The sequence below is a fragment of the Rattus norvegicus genome, chromosome 2, assembly GCF_036323735.1.
Source record: "Rattus norvegicus strain BN/NHsdMcwi chromosome 2, GRCr8, whole genome shotgun sequence".
Classification (NCBI taxonomy): Eukaryota; Metazoa; Chordata; class Mammalia; order Rodentia; family Muridae; genus Rattus; species Rattus norvegicus.
This window is the reverse complement of record NC_086020.1, coordinates 13,553,382-13,569,695: the sequence shown is the minus strand read 5'-3', so window position 1 is coordinate 13,569,695 and position 16,314 is coordinate 13,553,382. Positions and strand designations below refer to the sequence as shown.

At 40.7% G+C, this 16,314-nt stretch overlaps 1 protein-coding gene across 2 annotated transcripts in view; it reads left to right on the top strand.

The window, feature by feature from the left end:
- Adgrv1 (adhesion G protein-coupled receptor V1) overlaps positions 1 to 16,314 on the top strand; it is a 580,259-nt gene that overhangs the window by 77,712 nt on the left and 486,233 nt on the right. For both annotated transcript variants that reach the window (XM_039103389.2, XM_039103390.2), the window contains 4 exons: positions 5,047 to 5,223; positions 6,129 to 6,309; positions 8,838 to 9,040; positions 11,911 to 12,040. In XM_039103389.2, the coding sequence (XP_038959317.1) occupies positions 5,047 to 5,223; positions 6,129 to 6,309; positions 8,838 to 9,040; positions 11,911 to 12,040 (691 nt within the window). The remainder of the gene's footprint in view (positions 1 to 5,046; positions 5,224 to 6,128; positions 6,310 to 8,837; positions 9,041 to 11,910; positions 12,041 to 16,314) is intronic.

The window sequence follows — 16,314 nt, the reverse complement described above, 5'->3', positions numbered from 1 at the left end:
CAGACAGAAATGGGAAGTGTCCAGTCCCAGAGTGCTCCTGGGTTTGTGTGTCCTGAGGGCTCCAGGCGGGTTGCTCGGAACCGAAGAGTTGGTCTTACCTCTGTGGTAAGGTGTTTCAGTGTTCAGGACAACTGGCTTTCAGCTCTGGGTGCCGGCAGAGACTGGAAGGATCCTCTCTCTGACTGCTCCTAGGTTCCTGTGTTCAGAGGGCTCTAGGCAGGTTCCTCTTGGGACAGGAATGTGAGCAGAAGTTGTGGTCTCTCCTGAGCTCTCAGGATTTTCCACACTTCTGAGAGTCCAGCTCTCTCCCCGATGGGATTTGGGTAAAGAGAGGTGTGGTACCAGGTCAGCTCAGGGTGCATGCAGAAACCGGAAGGGTCCTGCCCCTGATTGCTCCTAGGTTCCTGTGTCCACAGGGCAGTAGTCAGGTTCCTCTTGAGCCAGGAATGAAAGTAGAGGTGGCAGTCTCCCTGACCTCTAAGGATTGTCTGCAGTTCTCCCCTTCACACATGTCTAAGTAAATCTTTGGATTGATTTACTTTCTGTCCTTTGCAGGAAGAAAACATTGAATATTTACATATTCAAATTAGTGGCTTATTAGCTTATATTGTACAAAAATTCATCCTTACCAAGGCAGATACCAAGCCCAGGAGTTGCCGGCCAGCATAAAGAGGAATCAGTGTGTGTATCTGTGTATGTGTCTTTCTGGGTGTGTGTGTCTGTGTGTGTGCATTTCTCTCTCTCTCTCTCTCTCTCTCTCTCTCTCTCTCTGTGTGTGTGTGTGTGTGTGTGTGTGTATGAGTGTGTCTGTGTGTGTTGTTTATTTGTGTTATTGTTTATTTTATTTTATTTTTTGTCAGAGAAAGAACATGATATTGAATGGGTGGAGGGTAGAAACTGGCCAAAGATAGGTGAGGGGAAAGAATATGACCAAACATGTATTGATTTATCAAATAATAAATAAAAACAATATTTGGAGGACCAATTGGAGCAAATCAGTTGTCATTGTGTTGGAAGTCGAAATACACAGGAATCCTGCTTTTTAGTATGTACACATTCCTTCTTTATAAATTGAGGTATTTTCACATAGCATTTCTCTGTTAATACATGGGTATCTATTTTTAAGGGATGAAATGTTTGTATATAGTAATGTATTATTAGAATCTATGTGTGGTTCTTGTTTAATCTCCATCCAAGTCTGGCTGTCATTATGATCTGTTTAAGAAGGGCCCAGAAGGAGCTGATGAGTGTACAGTGAAGAGGCTCTGATAATGACCCTGGACCACACCTATCCCATCACACATTTGCTCAGGTACATCCTGCCAGTGTGCAGTACCAAGCAGAGCCCTTAGAGGAAATCACAGGAGGTCATACTGTGCACTTGGGACTTTCTTGATGCTTTTCCCCCTCCTTAGTCTTTAAGGTTGGAGGGCCTTACCTGTGGAACACTCAGTTCTGTCTACATTGCTGGATGACTGGAAGGCGTCACAGTCACCAGGTCAGGTAGTGAGAACACTGAGCCCATTAGAGAGGCAGTATCAGGGGATACTAACACAAAGAACACTATCACCGATGCTTAAGAAGCAAGATGGGGACCAACAAACAATGCAGACAGTAAACATTTAAGGCATCCTATAACAAATGTGCTGTGGTATACTATCTTGTGAAGAAACTCAGGTTTACCTCTAACGATGGCCCTCAGAGTTTTGCAGATTAATTGGCATCCTGAAGTGATACATGTATAGTTATTTAAAACCAGAAGAAAAACTGTAACACTAGAAATAGTGTGACTCATAACTTGAATGCTAAACTGAGGTCGCTGGTAGATGTTGGAGGCCTGGTAGATATTTTTCTGTTGCTTATTTTAAGTAGGAATAGTTCCCTGTGCTCACCATGTACCTTGTGAATGAACTCTAACTCACACTTAAAACAAAATGCGAAATTCAGTGTGTAAGTTATTTTTTTATAAAGGGCTTTATTTTTATTGAAAATCATTTCTCATACAATGTATTCTGATCATGGTTTTCCTCCCCCAACCTTACCCCATTCTATTCCCACCCCCACTCTATTTAGAAACCAAGCAAATAGGTAAATAAAAAACAAACAAACCAGAATAAAAAACAAAGCAAGAAAAACACCCCATAAGAAATACAGACACACAGAGACACCCAGACTCTGGAAAGCAAAACCTATAAAAACACAAACATCTGAAATCCTAATACACGAGCAAAAGATTAAATGATAAAAACAGCTAAACAAAGCAATATGAGACAAAGCTCTTCAAAAAATACCATTGAGTTTGTTTTGTGTGGGCCATCTACTGCTGGGCATGGAGCCTACCCTTAATTGTGCTTTGTATCCCCAGTGAGACTCCATTAGGCAAAACTAATGTTTCCTTTGTAAGCAGTCTGTTAGTTGGAGAAAGCTAAGGGTGAGCTCACATCCATTCCCCCCTCTCCACACATCGAAACAATATCATGACATCAAAACTATTTTATCTAGTGTAATTGGATGTACTTAGTCCCTTCCTTCTGTCTGCACTCACTACTTGCACTGTCTCAGACTGTCTTGATATACCACTTATCAAATTTTATGTATAGAGACCCCATGTATATGGTCTTTGAAAACATTTATCTCTTCACTTCCAGGCTTAATAGATCAATCCTGGCCTCTGTAGAATCATAAATCCATCCCACAGTTGTCAATTTGAAACATCGCTTTGATGTTTTAATATTCAATTAAGTCAGTATATATTTAGAACTCATCTCTAGTTCTTACAAAAATGCCTTGTCAATTTGATAAGGAAAAGCCATAGATGGGCTTGCTTGACATGTTGGCACTTCCTGAAAGCGAGTTACTTCCTCTGTATCGCTCTATTCAGAGGTGCCTGAGAAGGACAGAGAAGCAGAGCTATAAAATGTGTGTTCGGCAACTCATCTTAAGGTGGAGGGAGGAACGGCTTGAAGGGTGAAGGTATACATATTCTTGAGCAATATTAGTGATACAACTTAATTACGAGGGATTTCGAAGAGTCACGATGACTAGCAGTAAGGTTGTTTGAGGAAGAGGCATTCGAATCAGAACTAAGTTTAAGAAAGACTTTGTTTCAAGTGATTCTCACCAATCATGGAGTCAGTGTAAGACTTCTTTGTTTATTAGGGAGAGTCTCCTCTGCCTCCTTGGTGCTGACATTAACGACAGCATGCTGGGGGCTGGACATGGATATAGTAGCATGCATTTCGTGGTTCTAAGACTCATCCACAAACTATCTCAGGCGGCGACCAATGGCGAGCACTTTCCAGTCAATCATTTAGTAGTAGATCCGTCTCAGCCACAGGAACAGCATTTCATCCTTAAGGGAATTGGTGTAGGTAATGGACTTGCATTCCTAGTACATCTTGCCAGCACCAACACCTAAAGGCACAATGGGTGCCTGTTTTAACCAGTTGGGAACATGTATCATGTGATCACATATTATATGACGGTTTGACAGTAGGCACACAGAAATAGCAAGCAATTGCCTTTCTACCGTCTCCCCCGAAGAAAACGCGTTTGATAACGAGTGAAAGACTCAGGCAAGTTGCTGGTTTAGAGCTTGTCTCGCAGAGTTGGGACGTTGTCCCAGGATGTCCTAAGTGCAGTCAGTGCTGTTATTGGCTTCTGTGTACTTGATAACTGCAGCTAAAGCTCAGGAAGCAGGAAGTAGAAGCGAGACTGGCCCTAGCCCCACAAGTGTTTCTGATTCACCATCTGAATCTGTGTCCAGCCTTCGTCCTTCTCACACTGCCACTTTCCGCCCTGAGTTGGTTTCAGGAAATAACCTGACTGATAGAAGACACACCTAGAGCTTCCCTCGACCCTTATCTGGTTGCTTCACCTTGTACCACATGGCCACCAGACAACTGTCATGGTGACCCACGGGTGCCCCCTCCTGTTTACTTCAGAGCCACATGGGTTCCTGCTGCTCCTTAATATTCAGGATTTGCTGGAAAAAGTCCTGGCAAGTCCATTCGATTTGAGAAGTATTTCTGCTATTACCTGCCAGTAGACACGTTCCAAATCGGCTTTCTCCAGACCTTTCAGCAGCACCAAAGTGAATCTTATGCATGAGAGATACTGGACTCTGTTCAGTGCGGTTCTTTCCCTGTGTATCCAAATGCAACAATGAAGTCGAACTGAGACCCTATGGAGGGATGCAGATTTTTTAAAAAACTCCAGACTTCTTGGTCCATATAGCTTTGACTCATTGTCTTAAGCTATTTAGAACACATATTACTTTTTATAATACATACATATATATGTACATACACAGATATGGTTATGTTTTCAAGTGTGCATAATAAAAGCATTAAAATGATATCAAGCAGAACACAAAATATCCTTTATATTTTGTTTCCTCCATATAAAAATTTATTACCAATTAATTATTTAATTAATTAATTGTTTATTTTAGGAATCATGGCCTTACTGTGTAGTCCAGGCTGTCTTGGAACTCACAGAAATCCTAATCTTATGTCTTAGTTTCTCAAGTGCTTGAATTAAAAGCCACCACATCTAGGTAGACATTTCTAAAGTATTTACCTTGTTTGCTTTGTATCAATCCCAAGTGATTGCACCTAGTATAGTATACGTATGCTTTTAGACCCATTCTTAGGATGTTCTGGATGATGTGTCTAGACATTCATTCTTCCCTGATTTGGTCCGTCTGCACTTTATCATTTGTTATGTTGTAAGATTCTTGCCTTCTTAGGAATTCCTTAGGAAGGATTGTACATTATTTTGGAAAAAATCTATTTTGTAACTATCACACCTAGCACTGTGTCTAGCAGGCAGGAGCTACCTACGAACTATGCATGTAGTTGTTTTTGCTTTGTACCTGATAAGCATGGGAGGAAAAAATGGTCTCAAATATACTTTGATAGTGTAGTGGCCCCAAGCCTGTCTGGAGGCATGGAAAGTCATACAACTATGAAATAAAGAACAGAAGGACTCGTGAAAGTTAATTTCATCACTGGTGCACTAAAAATTGCTTATACTCAATTTCAGATGACAGAGGAGGGGTCCACTGTTTCCTGTGTGGTAGAGAGAACCAGGGGAGCCCTGGGTTATGTTCGTGTTTTCTACACCATCTCCCAGATCGAGTCAGAAGGCCTCCATTACCTCGTTGATGATTTTGCTAATGCCAGTGGCACCATCACCTTCCTGCCTTGGCAGAGGTCTGAGGTAAACTCTTCTGCCTGCATTTCTTTGGATGCTTCTCAGAAAGGATTTCACCATCTATTTATTCACTGATTAGCAATTTCTTGGTGTTTACCCATTTTAAACTCTGTGTGAGTTGAAGAGTATCCACTATTCTATAAGACAGAAAATAATTTTGCTTTCTATAAGAGGGACGTTAAGAGTTTTGAAGGTTAGTTTTATAAATTCTTCAATGATGCTACAATAAAATTGATATAGCTTGAGGATATATCATTCGAGATATGTATTATTAAAATTTCTTTTACTTATCTATTTTGAAATATATAGCCAAGATTGGCCATGGACATGTCATCCTCCTGCCTCAGCCTCCTGAGTCTTGGTGTTATAGATGTGTATTACCATTCCTATGTGTTATATTGCTATCACAACATTTCACACAGGAGAGTTTATAAACTGCAGCATTTCATTGTTTATGGTTATAAATCGTGGGATTCCCCAGGGCAGGATGCTTGCAGATTCAATGTCTGCTGAGGCTCCTTTTCTGCTCCAAATCTATGCTACCATTTGGCTTTCGTAGGCAGCATAAATGAACTTCCCACGGCCTCTGTCTCATCCCACTCAAGAAGTCTCCTTTAAGAACAGGTTTCTTCCTAAGGCTCGTCTCCTAATACCATCACCTTAGGAGCAAGATATTAACATCTGAATTTTGGGGGTTTCACATTCAGCTCATTAAAGCAAACATTATTAAGGAATTAGCATCCTCAGATCTCTTTTTATTTATATATGTGCCTACACAGGTATGTATGCGTAAATGTGCAAGTTCATGTTGAAATAAAATCAAGTGACATTTGATGGCAGTTTGAATCATATATTATTTAATTGGTTGTTTTCTTAATTGGCAGTCACTACTGTGCTTTTGCAATAAACAGGTCCTGAATTTATATGTTCTTGATGAGAACATTCCTGAGCTGAATGAATATTTTCGTGTGACGCTCGTGTCTGCAGTTCCAGGAGACGGCAAACTTGGTTCAACTCCTGTCAGTGGTGCCAGCATAGATCCTGAGAAGGAAACCACAGACATCACTGTCAAAGCTAGTGATCACCCTTATGGTAAACCACTCTGCTGAATTAATTGTTCTCTCTTCGCTTGCTGTTCTCAGTTTCTTTCTTCTTTCTTTCTCTAAAAAGAACTTACAAGGGAATCTGCACTAGAACTCCCTTAAGACCTTAAGAGCAGCATGAGAATCTATGTTGCTGTTTTGTGGGACATCGATTATGAAAGACAATGTAAAGATCAACCTCTCAGCTTAAATAATACATTCAGAGAGTCTCCCAGTGCTATTTAAAGTGAACAAGTACGTTTATACGGTTATCAAAGTTCATATAATGAAAATACTTAGATTGCTGTGTGTCTTAGAGTTTCCACTGCTGTGAAGAGACACCATGGCCAAGGCAACTCTTACAAAGGAAAACATTTGGTTGGGGCTGGCAAACAGTTTGAGAGTTGTAGTGTGTTATCATCATAGTGGGAAGTGTGGTAGTATCCAGGCAGATATGGTGCTGGAGAAGGAGCCAAGAGTTCTTCATCTTCATCCATAGACAACAGAGGAGACTGTGTTTCACACTGGGTGGAGCTTGAGCATACAGACCTCAAAGCCCCTTCCCACACTGTCACATTTTCTCTGACAAGGTCACACTCTAACAAGGCCATACCTCCAAATAGTGCCACTTCCCATGGACCAGTCATTCTAGCACATATGTCTGTGGAAGCCATTCCTATTCAAACCACCCATAGTATGCTCATATTGAAGTAATTAAAAATTCTGTAATTTATGTTTTAATAGATTTCAACAGGTGGAGTCTCACTATAGTAGTTTAACTATTATCCTAACAAGCAATAGATTTAAATGGAAGCCATTGATGTTGAAATTATTTTTTATTAAAATGATATTTTGTGTGTGAATGACAAGGGCATTTTTAAGTGTTTTGGTAGGGAAACTAGGATTGTCTTTTTCTGTTTTTAGAATTAAATTTTAAAGAAAATGTTGACTATTCTTTAGAGTATCATCAGTATGGCTCTACATGAATTCAAGAATTCCAGAAACTTGTCAAATATGAGTAAATGTTTGGAAACACATTATTTTAAAATTTCCTTAGTGTTTCTCTTATTGATTATTCAGTGGATTGACAAAGATTTTTTTTTTTTTTTTTTTTTGGAGCTGGGGACCGAACCCAGGGCCTTGCGCTTCCTAGGTAAGCGCTCTACCACTGAGCTAAATCCCCAGCCCCCGACAAAGATTTTTTTGAGTAGAGACAAAAATTAACATTTTAATGGTGGGCATTAAGAAGGTTTAAAAGCATTCTGGGTGTGACTTTGGACATTCCTAGAAGACATGGTCTCACAGGACACTCCTGTCCTCTGGTTCTTACACTATTCTTGCCCCCTCTAACACAATGATTTCAAGACTTTGGTCAGAATCTGTGTTACAGATCTATCATTTGGGACGACTCTGCATTGGCAGTTGGTCGTAGGTTCTGTAAACGTCTCCATCTGTTGCATTAGAGAAGTTTCCTCACTGGTGGGTGAGGGTTACAGTTACCCGTGGGCATATAGAAAGTTTTAGAACATAGTGGGGATTATGCTGGTTTAGTAAAATGGTACTCGTAGGTTTTCCTCCAAGATTCATGACTTCACTAACCCTGAGTATTGGTGGGGTTCACAGTACCAGGCATGATTTTCTTCTTGCTGAGGGGTCCTAGGTCCAGTCAGAGAGATGCTGGTTGCTGCGAGGATATGCATGTTACACTGTACCCTTGGCATCATCATGATGTGCTTGTTGTTGTGGTTCATAGGTGTCAAAGCCAGGGAGGGCTATTGGTTTCTTCCCTCCTGCACTCTCAATATGTGCCATTATGAAGGCTTAAAGAACAGATATGGGTGTCTGACATTTCTAGAAGACTTGGTCATACATCACACTCACCAATATAACTGCTGAAACATGAGCTGACCGAGGATGGCACCAACAGACACACTAATACAGACAGCTGGAAGTCTCTTCAGGCCTCAACCTTACACAAAGACCTACAGGAAACCAAGCTATGCTGAAAGTGGGAGAAACTGTCATTCCTAGGGAAGAGCACAGCAACTGGTTATTGAATATCAAATGATCAGCTCTGAAAACACACACACACACACACACACACACACACACACACACACACACACACAGTGTTACTGCTGTGTAGACTGAACAGGCTGTATTTCTGTATTTAAGCATATATATCCCTATATATACACACATCTATTTACATAAGAACTATTAATGAAAAAGAAGCTATGAATTTGAAATCAGTAAGGAGAGATATATGGGGGGAAAGGGGGTTGTGATGTGAGTATAATCTCAAAAATAAAGGAAATAATTTTAAAACGTCATATGAAAACTATTCTGCATCAAAAGTATGTTAATAAAGCTTTGTTAAAATCTCTCCTATGTGAAGCTCCTTGGGAGTTTAGCTGGATAGTAGAAATGACTGCCCAAGATTGTTTGTAGCAAAGATTGAACTGATGTGCAAGGGCTTCTTCCACAGTGACTAAGTCACCCCCCCCCCACACACACACGTGTCTTTGTCTCTACCAGGCTTGCTGCAGTTCTCCACAGGGCTGCCTCCTCAGCCTGAAGATGCAATGAGTCTGCCTGCCAGCAGCGTGCCCCACATCACAGTGCAGGAAGAGGACGGAGAAATCCGTTTGCTGGTTGTTCGTGCACAAGGGCTCCTTGGCCGAGTGACTGTGGGATTTAGAACAGTGTCCCTGACAGCATTTAGTCCAGGGGACTACCAGGTACATATTACTAAGACCTAACAGTTCTTATTTTATGTGTATGAGTGTTTTGCCTGCATGAGTGTCTGTGCACATATGCGTGCCATCCGTGTTGAGATCAGAAGAGAGCCTCGGGTTCCCTGAAATGAGAGTTTCAGAAAGTTGAGAGCCAACATGTCCTCAGGACAGATAGGTGCTCTTAACCACCGAGCCCTCCCTTCAGCCCATCACCACGCCTTTTGAAGGAGCATTTATACCTTTGCACTTGGGCTCAGTCCTCCTGCAGGATTGCAAGCATCGAGCATTTTATGAGGAACCCATCAAGCAAACAAACAAGCACTGGTTGTTTTATGACCTTTTTTAAATTTGTGGAAGTTGTCAGTTTATTGCAATGAAACATGGCACTTAGACAGCTATCAGATTGCGTGTTATACTCACTCTCGGTTTCCCTGTGTAGTTTGTTCTAATGGCATAGCTTTGGGCGGATCATGTAACAATATGATCCTTAACTCCTTCAAACTCTTTAAGAAAGTTCACTAGATAAAAATAAAAATTGCAAAGATATTATATGTGCAGGGCTTTAAAATGTTATCATTTTTTCTTCAATGGAGAAGCAACGTGGCACTTTAGTATGGTTCTAAGGATTTAGAAATGGACAGAACAGGGTTTTCATTTGATCTCTCTATGTGGATTGTAGAGATTCCTCCTTCCTGCTATGAAAGTCTTTACCTATAAGGTCATAGTATATCCACTGGGCAGGATCACTCTGTAGATGAACATTGTATGTGTTACACACTATTCATGATACATATATAGTAACATTCACCACTGCCTACTCATAAGGTTGACAGCAGTCTTACGAAAGAAAATGATTAGAGTTTCTTCTTGGGAATCCTTCTCAATTACATACTTCAATGTTTATTGTTTCCCCAGTAATTCATTCTTTTAAGTTTTCAGTTTCTTGTTCCTTCCTCTTCCACAGTAATTTGTATTTACTCTTTCTTCTGAGCTGCATGGTCTTGGCTAACTGAACTCCACTAATTTCAGCTCTAACCTAGTGAGTTATGTAGTCTTAGACTTCTCCTTCCAACAACACTAGATTAATGAGGCCCCAGTGTTGGGAAGGGCCCAAGCTGTCAAACGAACTGCAGGAAGGCATTTTCCCTGTGATGTGGAGGACTGGCTAGGAAGGAAGCTATGGTCTGTGTAGACAGGATGACTCTAACCTCACAGGCCACCTGACACTTTCAGCTTTTTACAATTTTTTTTATAAAGAGAAGAAATGCAGAGGGACTGTGCATCCATACACATTAAGCTGCATTGTGGAGAGTGGGGTCCGGGAGGCAGACCTTGGATGTAGAAAGGCAAATGGAGCCTTGTGAAGGAGCCAAGACAAGAGGGATTTGAACTAGGCTAGCGCCGCAATCCACAGACAACTAGACAGGTTCAAGCAATGATTTCGGGAGAAGGTGGCCGGGTCTGAGGTCAGTGTGGCTGGCGGAGCAAAGGGTGTCAAGAATGTCTCTTGATAGAGTTATGATGTTAACAGTAGGTTATACTGTTCGAGGACTCAGTGTCATGGAGACGAATGAACAAAGCAGAGTTTTAGGAAAAAGGTAATAAATGTGAGACTTTGACAGAAATCATTAGAAAAATTCAGTTGTTAAGTCTGGATGTCAGAGGTTAGAAGACACACAGCCCTGGAAGTTGTGGTCATCTACATAATATCAAAAGCCCGGGGCATTGTTGGCTTGTCTAGATGGACTGTCTGGAGAGTTTGTTGAGTTAAACTCTGCCAGGAACACTGACAGAGAGGACTTTGGACAATACAAAAAGACAGAGAAAGTAGCATAGTGTATCACCACAGATGAGCAAGACCAGAGTGTTGACTGTAAGATACCGTTGGGGTTAAGTCAGTTTCCTAAGATGGTCAAGTGTCCGTCTGTCCTTTGACCTGTGGAATTCCTCTACCTGGTGCCAAAGTCCAGGCACACTGGCTCCATCTCCACTCTTATTTATTTCACATATTCCACCTGATGACTTTAATAATTAATAATATGTAACACTCTTTCATCTTCGCAAAGTTCTAATTAAGAATTTGATGTTTGCCTGCATGTGTGTCTGCTCACCGTGTGCATACCTGATACTCACATATGGGCAGGTATGTGAAGGCACTGTAACTCCTTGAAATGAACTTATGGATGATTGTGAGCTGCCATATGGGTACTGGAAATTGAACCGGGTCTTCTGAAAGAACAGCCGCTAGTGTTCTTAACTGACAAGTTCTAATACTCTTTCTAGAACTTCTTCATAGAGTTTGATTGGTCTTGGCTACTGGTGTCCGGCATGCTCTCCATGTTGACTAAACGAGTAACTGAGTGAACCCACACTCCAACCTCTCATTTAGAGCTAAGATTATTAACAGCTATAGAAGGTGAAATAGACATTCACGAACAATGATGCCAACATATTAAATTACGTTAAAGTTTATGGCAGTAAACTCAAGAAGAAAATGGTTTTGTTAAGTATTGGAAGAGAATTCCTTGTGCGAAAAGGAAACGTTTCTTTAAGAATCTTTACGTGTCAACTATGAAGATTTCTTAAATCTCTTGTTTTTGATGAAGAAGAAGTGAGAAAAACAGAAGTCCACCTACTTTGTGAAGTTGAAAATAAGTATTTGTTAGAGCTTGGGGAGTATCTCATTGGTAGACCATTCGATAATCACACACAAGAATAATGAAAAGCACATGTGTTTTGAATTTACATTCTATATTTTCATATTTACTTATGTGAGTTTAATTTTTCCCATTTTCAGAATTTATGACAATTTGGCATACAGTAAACATTTTCATTTTGCAATTTTACATACAGAATAATTGTTTGTGTTTCAGAGTATTGCTGGCACATTAGAATTTCAATCAGGAGAAAGATACAAATATATTTTTGTCAACATCACTGATAATTCCGTTCCTGAACTGGAAAAGTCTTTTAAAGTTGAGTTGTTAAACTTGGATGGAGGAGGTAAGATGGGTAACATATAAATAGCAAATATTTACTTGTCTGCTAACCATGATGTCACTAGGTAGAGTCAATTCAAAGATTCCTCTGAATCAGTCACAGTACATTTGCACTGGATGGAAAAATTACTGCTGCCATTCCTATTGCTGGGCTCTAAAGTGACCTGGTTATTTTCTTTCTTTTTGAAATTTCTTAATAGTTGCACTAGAGCTGTCTTCGGATATAATGCATACATCTGTTAGTGAAGTCCAGAGCAATAATTCCAGGGAAGACAGGTCTATGATATCTTATTCTGAATTTTGCCAGTTAGAAAACTCATTATCAAAGGCCTTTGCAGCTAAAATTCAATGCGTAGAAATACTTTCTGTTAGAAATATGAAGCTGTTTGTATTTCTTCCACTTGAATGAGCAATTTCTGTGTTTCTTTGCAGAAATATTAATGTATGTATCAGGTAGATGCTGCTTAGGCAGAGATCGAATACATGCAGCATGCACTGCATGTGCTTTGATAGCTATAAGAAAGGTAGTGTTTTCACAGCATTTTCTTAAATAGCAAAGCCTGGCATTGATCTCATTGTCAACATCTGCATTACGTAACAAAGAAAGTCATAGTCTAGAGAGCTTTCAAACTGGAAATCTAGGAAGAGCGTGTATACAAGAACTGTCTTTCTATATGATTAAGGTTTTTGGGTAAGTAAACAAAATTCCCTTTTCCTGTGTTCCTAACCTAGATGAAAACACAGGGAACCAAGCGAGTGCTTGGGAGCAGAGGACATAGTCAACAGGCAGTGTTGCACCCAGGTGAATGTATAAAGCAGGAAGAAGAGCTGCACGGTTCCACGTGCAAATGTCACTGTTGTCTGTGGACAGCTTCACTTAGCCACAGGGGCATTCTCACACTGGCCTCATCATTTCAGTGATGAGAAGATCAGTGTGCACTATTAGAACTCACTGTTTGTGTCACTGAGCTCAAATGATACTTAGATAATAGAAAGAGAATGTTAGTGACTGTCACCAGCATGGTTGATAATGAACAGATCTCCCATGCTCATGGATTGACAGGATTAATATAGTAAAAATGGCCATTTACCAAAAGCAATCTACAGATTCAATGCAATCCCCATCAAAATTCCAATCCAATTCTTCATAGAGTTAGAACAATTTGCAAATTCATCTGGATTAACAAAAACCCAGGATAACTAAAACTATCCTCAACAATACCATTCCTGACCTCAAGCAGTATTACAGAGCAATAGTGATAAAACTGTATGGTATTGGTACAGAGACAGGCAAATAGATCAGTAGAATAGAATTGAAGACCCAGAAATGAACACACACACCTATGGAGACTTGATTTTTGACAAAAGAGATGAAGCCATGTGGTGGAGAAAAGATAGCATTTTCAGCAAATGGTGCTGGTTCAACTGAAGGTCAACATGTAGAAGAATGCAGATCGATCCATGCTTATCACCCTGTACAAAGCTTAAGTCCAAGTGGATCAAGGACCTCCACATCAAACCAGATACACTCAAACTAATAGAAGAAAAAGTGGGGAAGCATCTGGAACACATGGGCACTGGAGAAAATTTCCTGAACAGAACACCAATGACTTATGCTTTAAAATCAAGAATCGACAAATTGGATCTCATAAAGCTGCAAAGCTTATGTAAGGCAAAGGACATGGTCATTAGGACAAAATGGCAACCAATTGGGAAAAGATCTTTTCCAACCCTACAACTGATAGAGGGCTAATATCTAAAATATACTAAGGACTCATGAAGTTAGACTCCAGAGAGCCAAATAACCCTATTAAAAATGGGGTACAGAGCTAAACAAAGAATTCACAGCTGAGGAATATTGAGTGGCTGAGAAGCACCTAAAGAAATGTTCGGTTGGGGATTTAGCTCAGTGGTAGAGCGCTTGCCTAGGAAGCGCAAGGCCCTGGGTTCGGTCCCCAGCTCCGAAAAAAAAAAAAAGAAGAAATGTTCAACATCCTTAGACATCAGGGAAGTGCAAATCAAAACAACCCTGAGATTCCACCTCACACCAGTCAGAATGGCTAAGATCAAAAACTCAGGTTATAGCAGATGCTGGAAAGGATGTGGAGAAAGAGGAACACTCCTCCATTGTTGGTGATATGGCAAACTGGTTCAACCTCTCTGGAAATCAGTCTGGAGGTTCCTCAGAAAATTGGACATTGCACTACCTGAGGACCCAACTATACCTCTCCTGGACATATACCCAAAAGATGCTTCAACATATAATAAAGACCCATGCTCCACTATGTTCATAGCAACCTTATTTATAATAGCCAGAAGCTGGAAAGAACCCAGATGCCTTTCAACAGAGAAATGGATACAGAAAAGGTGGTACATCTACACAATGAAATATTACTCAGCTATCAAAAACAATGACTTCAGGAAATTCATAGGCAAATGGATGGAACTAGAAAATATCATCCCGAGTGAGGTAACTTAATCACAGAAAAACACACATGGTATGCACTCATTGATAAGTGGATATTAGCCCAAATGCTTGAATTACCCTAGATGCACAGACCTCATGAAACTCAAGAAGGATGACCAAAATGCAGATGCTTCACTCCTTCTTTAAAAGGGGAACAAGAATACTCTCGGGACGGAATAGGGAGGCAAAGTTTAGCGTAGAGACTGAAGGAAGACCCATTCAGAGCCTGCCCCACATGTGGCCCAAACATATACAGCCAACAAACTAGATAAGATGGGTGAAGAAGTATATGCTGACAGGAATTGGATATAGATCTCTCCTGAGAGATACTGCCAGAACATGTCAAATACAGAGGTGAATGCCAGCAGCAAACCCCTGAATGAAAAGGACCCCCATTGGAGGAATTAGAGAAAGGACTGAAAGAGCTGAAGGGACTTGTGACCCCATAAGAACAACCAGAGCTTCCAGGGACTAAGCCACTACCCAAAGACTATACATGGACTGACCCTGGGCTCCAACTCCATAGGTAGCAGTGAATAGCCTTGTTGGGGCACCAGAGGAAGGGGAAGCCCTTGGTCCTGCCAAGACTGGATGCCCAGTGTAGGGGATTTTTGGGGGTGAGCGGTAATGGTGGGGGTGGATGGGGTGGGGAACACCTATATAGAAAGGGAGGGGGAGGTGTTAGAAAGCTGATGGACAGGAAACCAGGAAAGGGAATAGTATTTGCAATGTAAACAAGAAATACCCAATTTAATAAAAATGGAAGAAAAAACAGAAATCAAGCATCAGCAATTTTAAATAGCCAGTCAAAATTTAAACTCAAATATGAAATAGACATAGTTTTGACTTTTAAAATAAAATTATTTGTTGTGAAGAGAAAATAACGAACCATCAAGGGCCAGGTATGACATCACATACATTTAATTCCGGCACTTTTGAGGTCAGCTTAGTCTATATCATGCGTGAAGGCCAGTCAGGACATAGTGAGATTCTGACTCAAAAAAAGAAATCATCAAAGTTCTGCAGGTCTGGGATCAATGCCAAGGCCCCGTTTGTACCAAGGAAGTGACTGGCCACGGAACTGCAACCCATCCTGTGTCCACCAAATGTAACGAAGATAGTTATCATCCTAGCGATACTTAGACGTTTATGTAGAAACATTTCCTCAGAGATTTAGAACATGTATTGTATACTAGAAGGTGATAGAATCTTATTTGTAGTTCCCTAGTAAGATGAGCTCAATTTTTAGTAGTGAGTTGAGGCTAAGAGAAAAAATTGTCTAGACACTGACCTTTCTGCTGTACAAATTCTTAGGATCTGTGTAATAAGTGAAAAAGCTTGCAGGGTCTACATGGAGCAAAAGAGCACACCTTGGGCTGTACTGGTTTTTTTCCCCCAAAGTTGACTGGGCATGCTAACCACAGCCTTACTAGGTGTTGACTGAGCATGCTAACCATGGCCTTACTAGCTGTTGACTGAGCTAACCATGGCCTTACTAGGTGTTGACTGGGCAGGCTAACCACAGCCTTACTAGGTGTTGACTGGGCATGCTAACCATGGCCTTACTAGTGTTTGATACCAGTTAAGGTGTACGTGCCATTGGGCTTCATATTTCTTCCTCTGACTTCCAGACAGTATGGCAGCAGATTTATGGACTCAATGGTTGTTGGAAATCAGTTCTCTCTCTGAGAGAACTATAAATTCTATAAATTCTATACATTCTCATGCCTGGATTATTCCAGTCTTTATTGAAGGAAGAACAAAAACCAAGACAGACCTTAACCTGGCCTGTCAATCCAGGACCTTGGTAA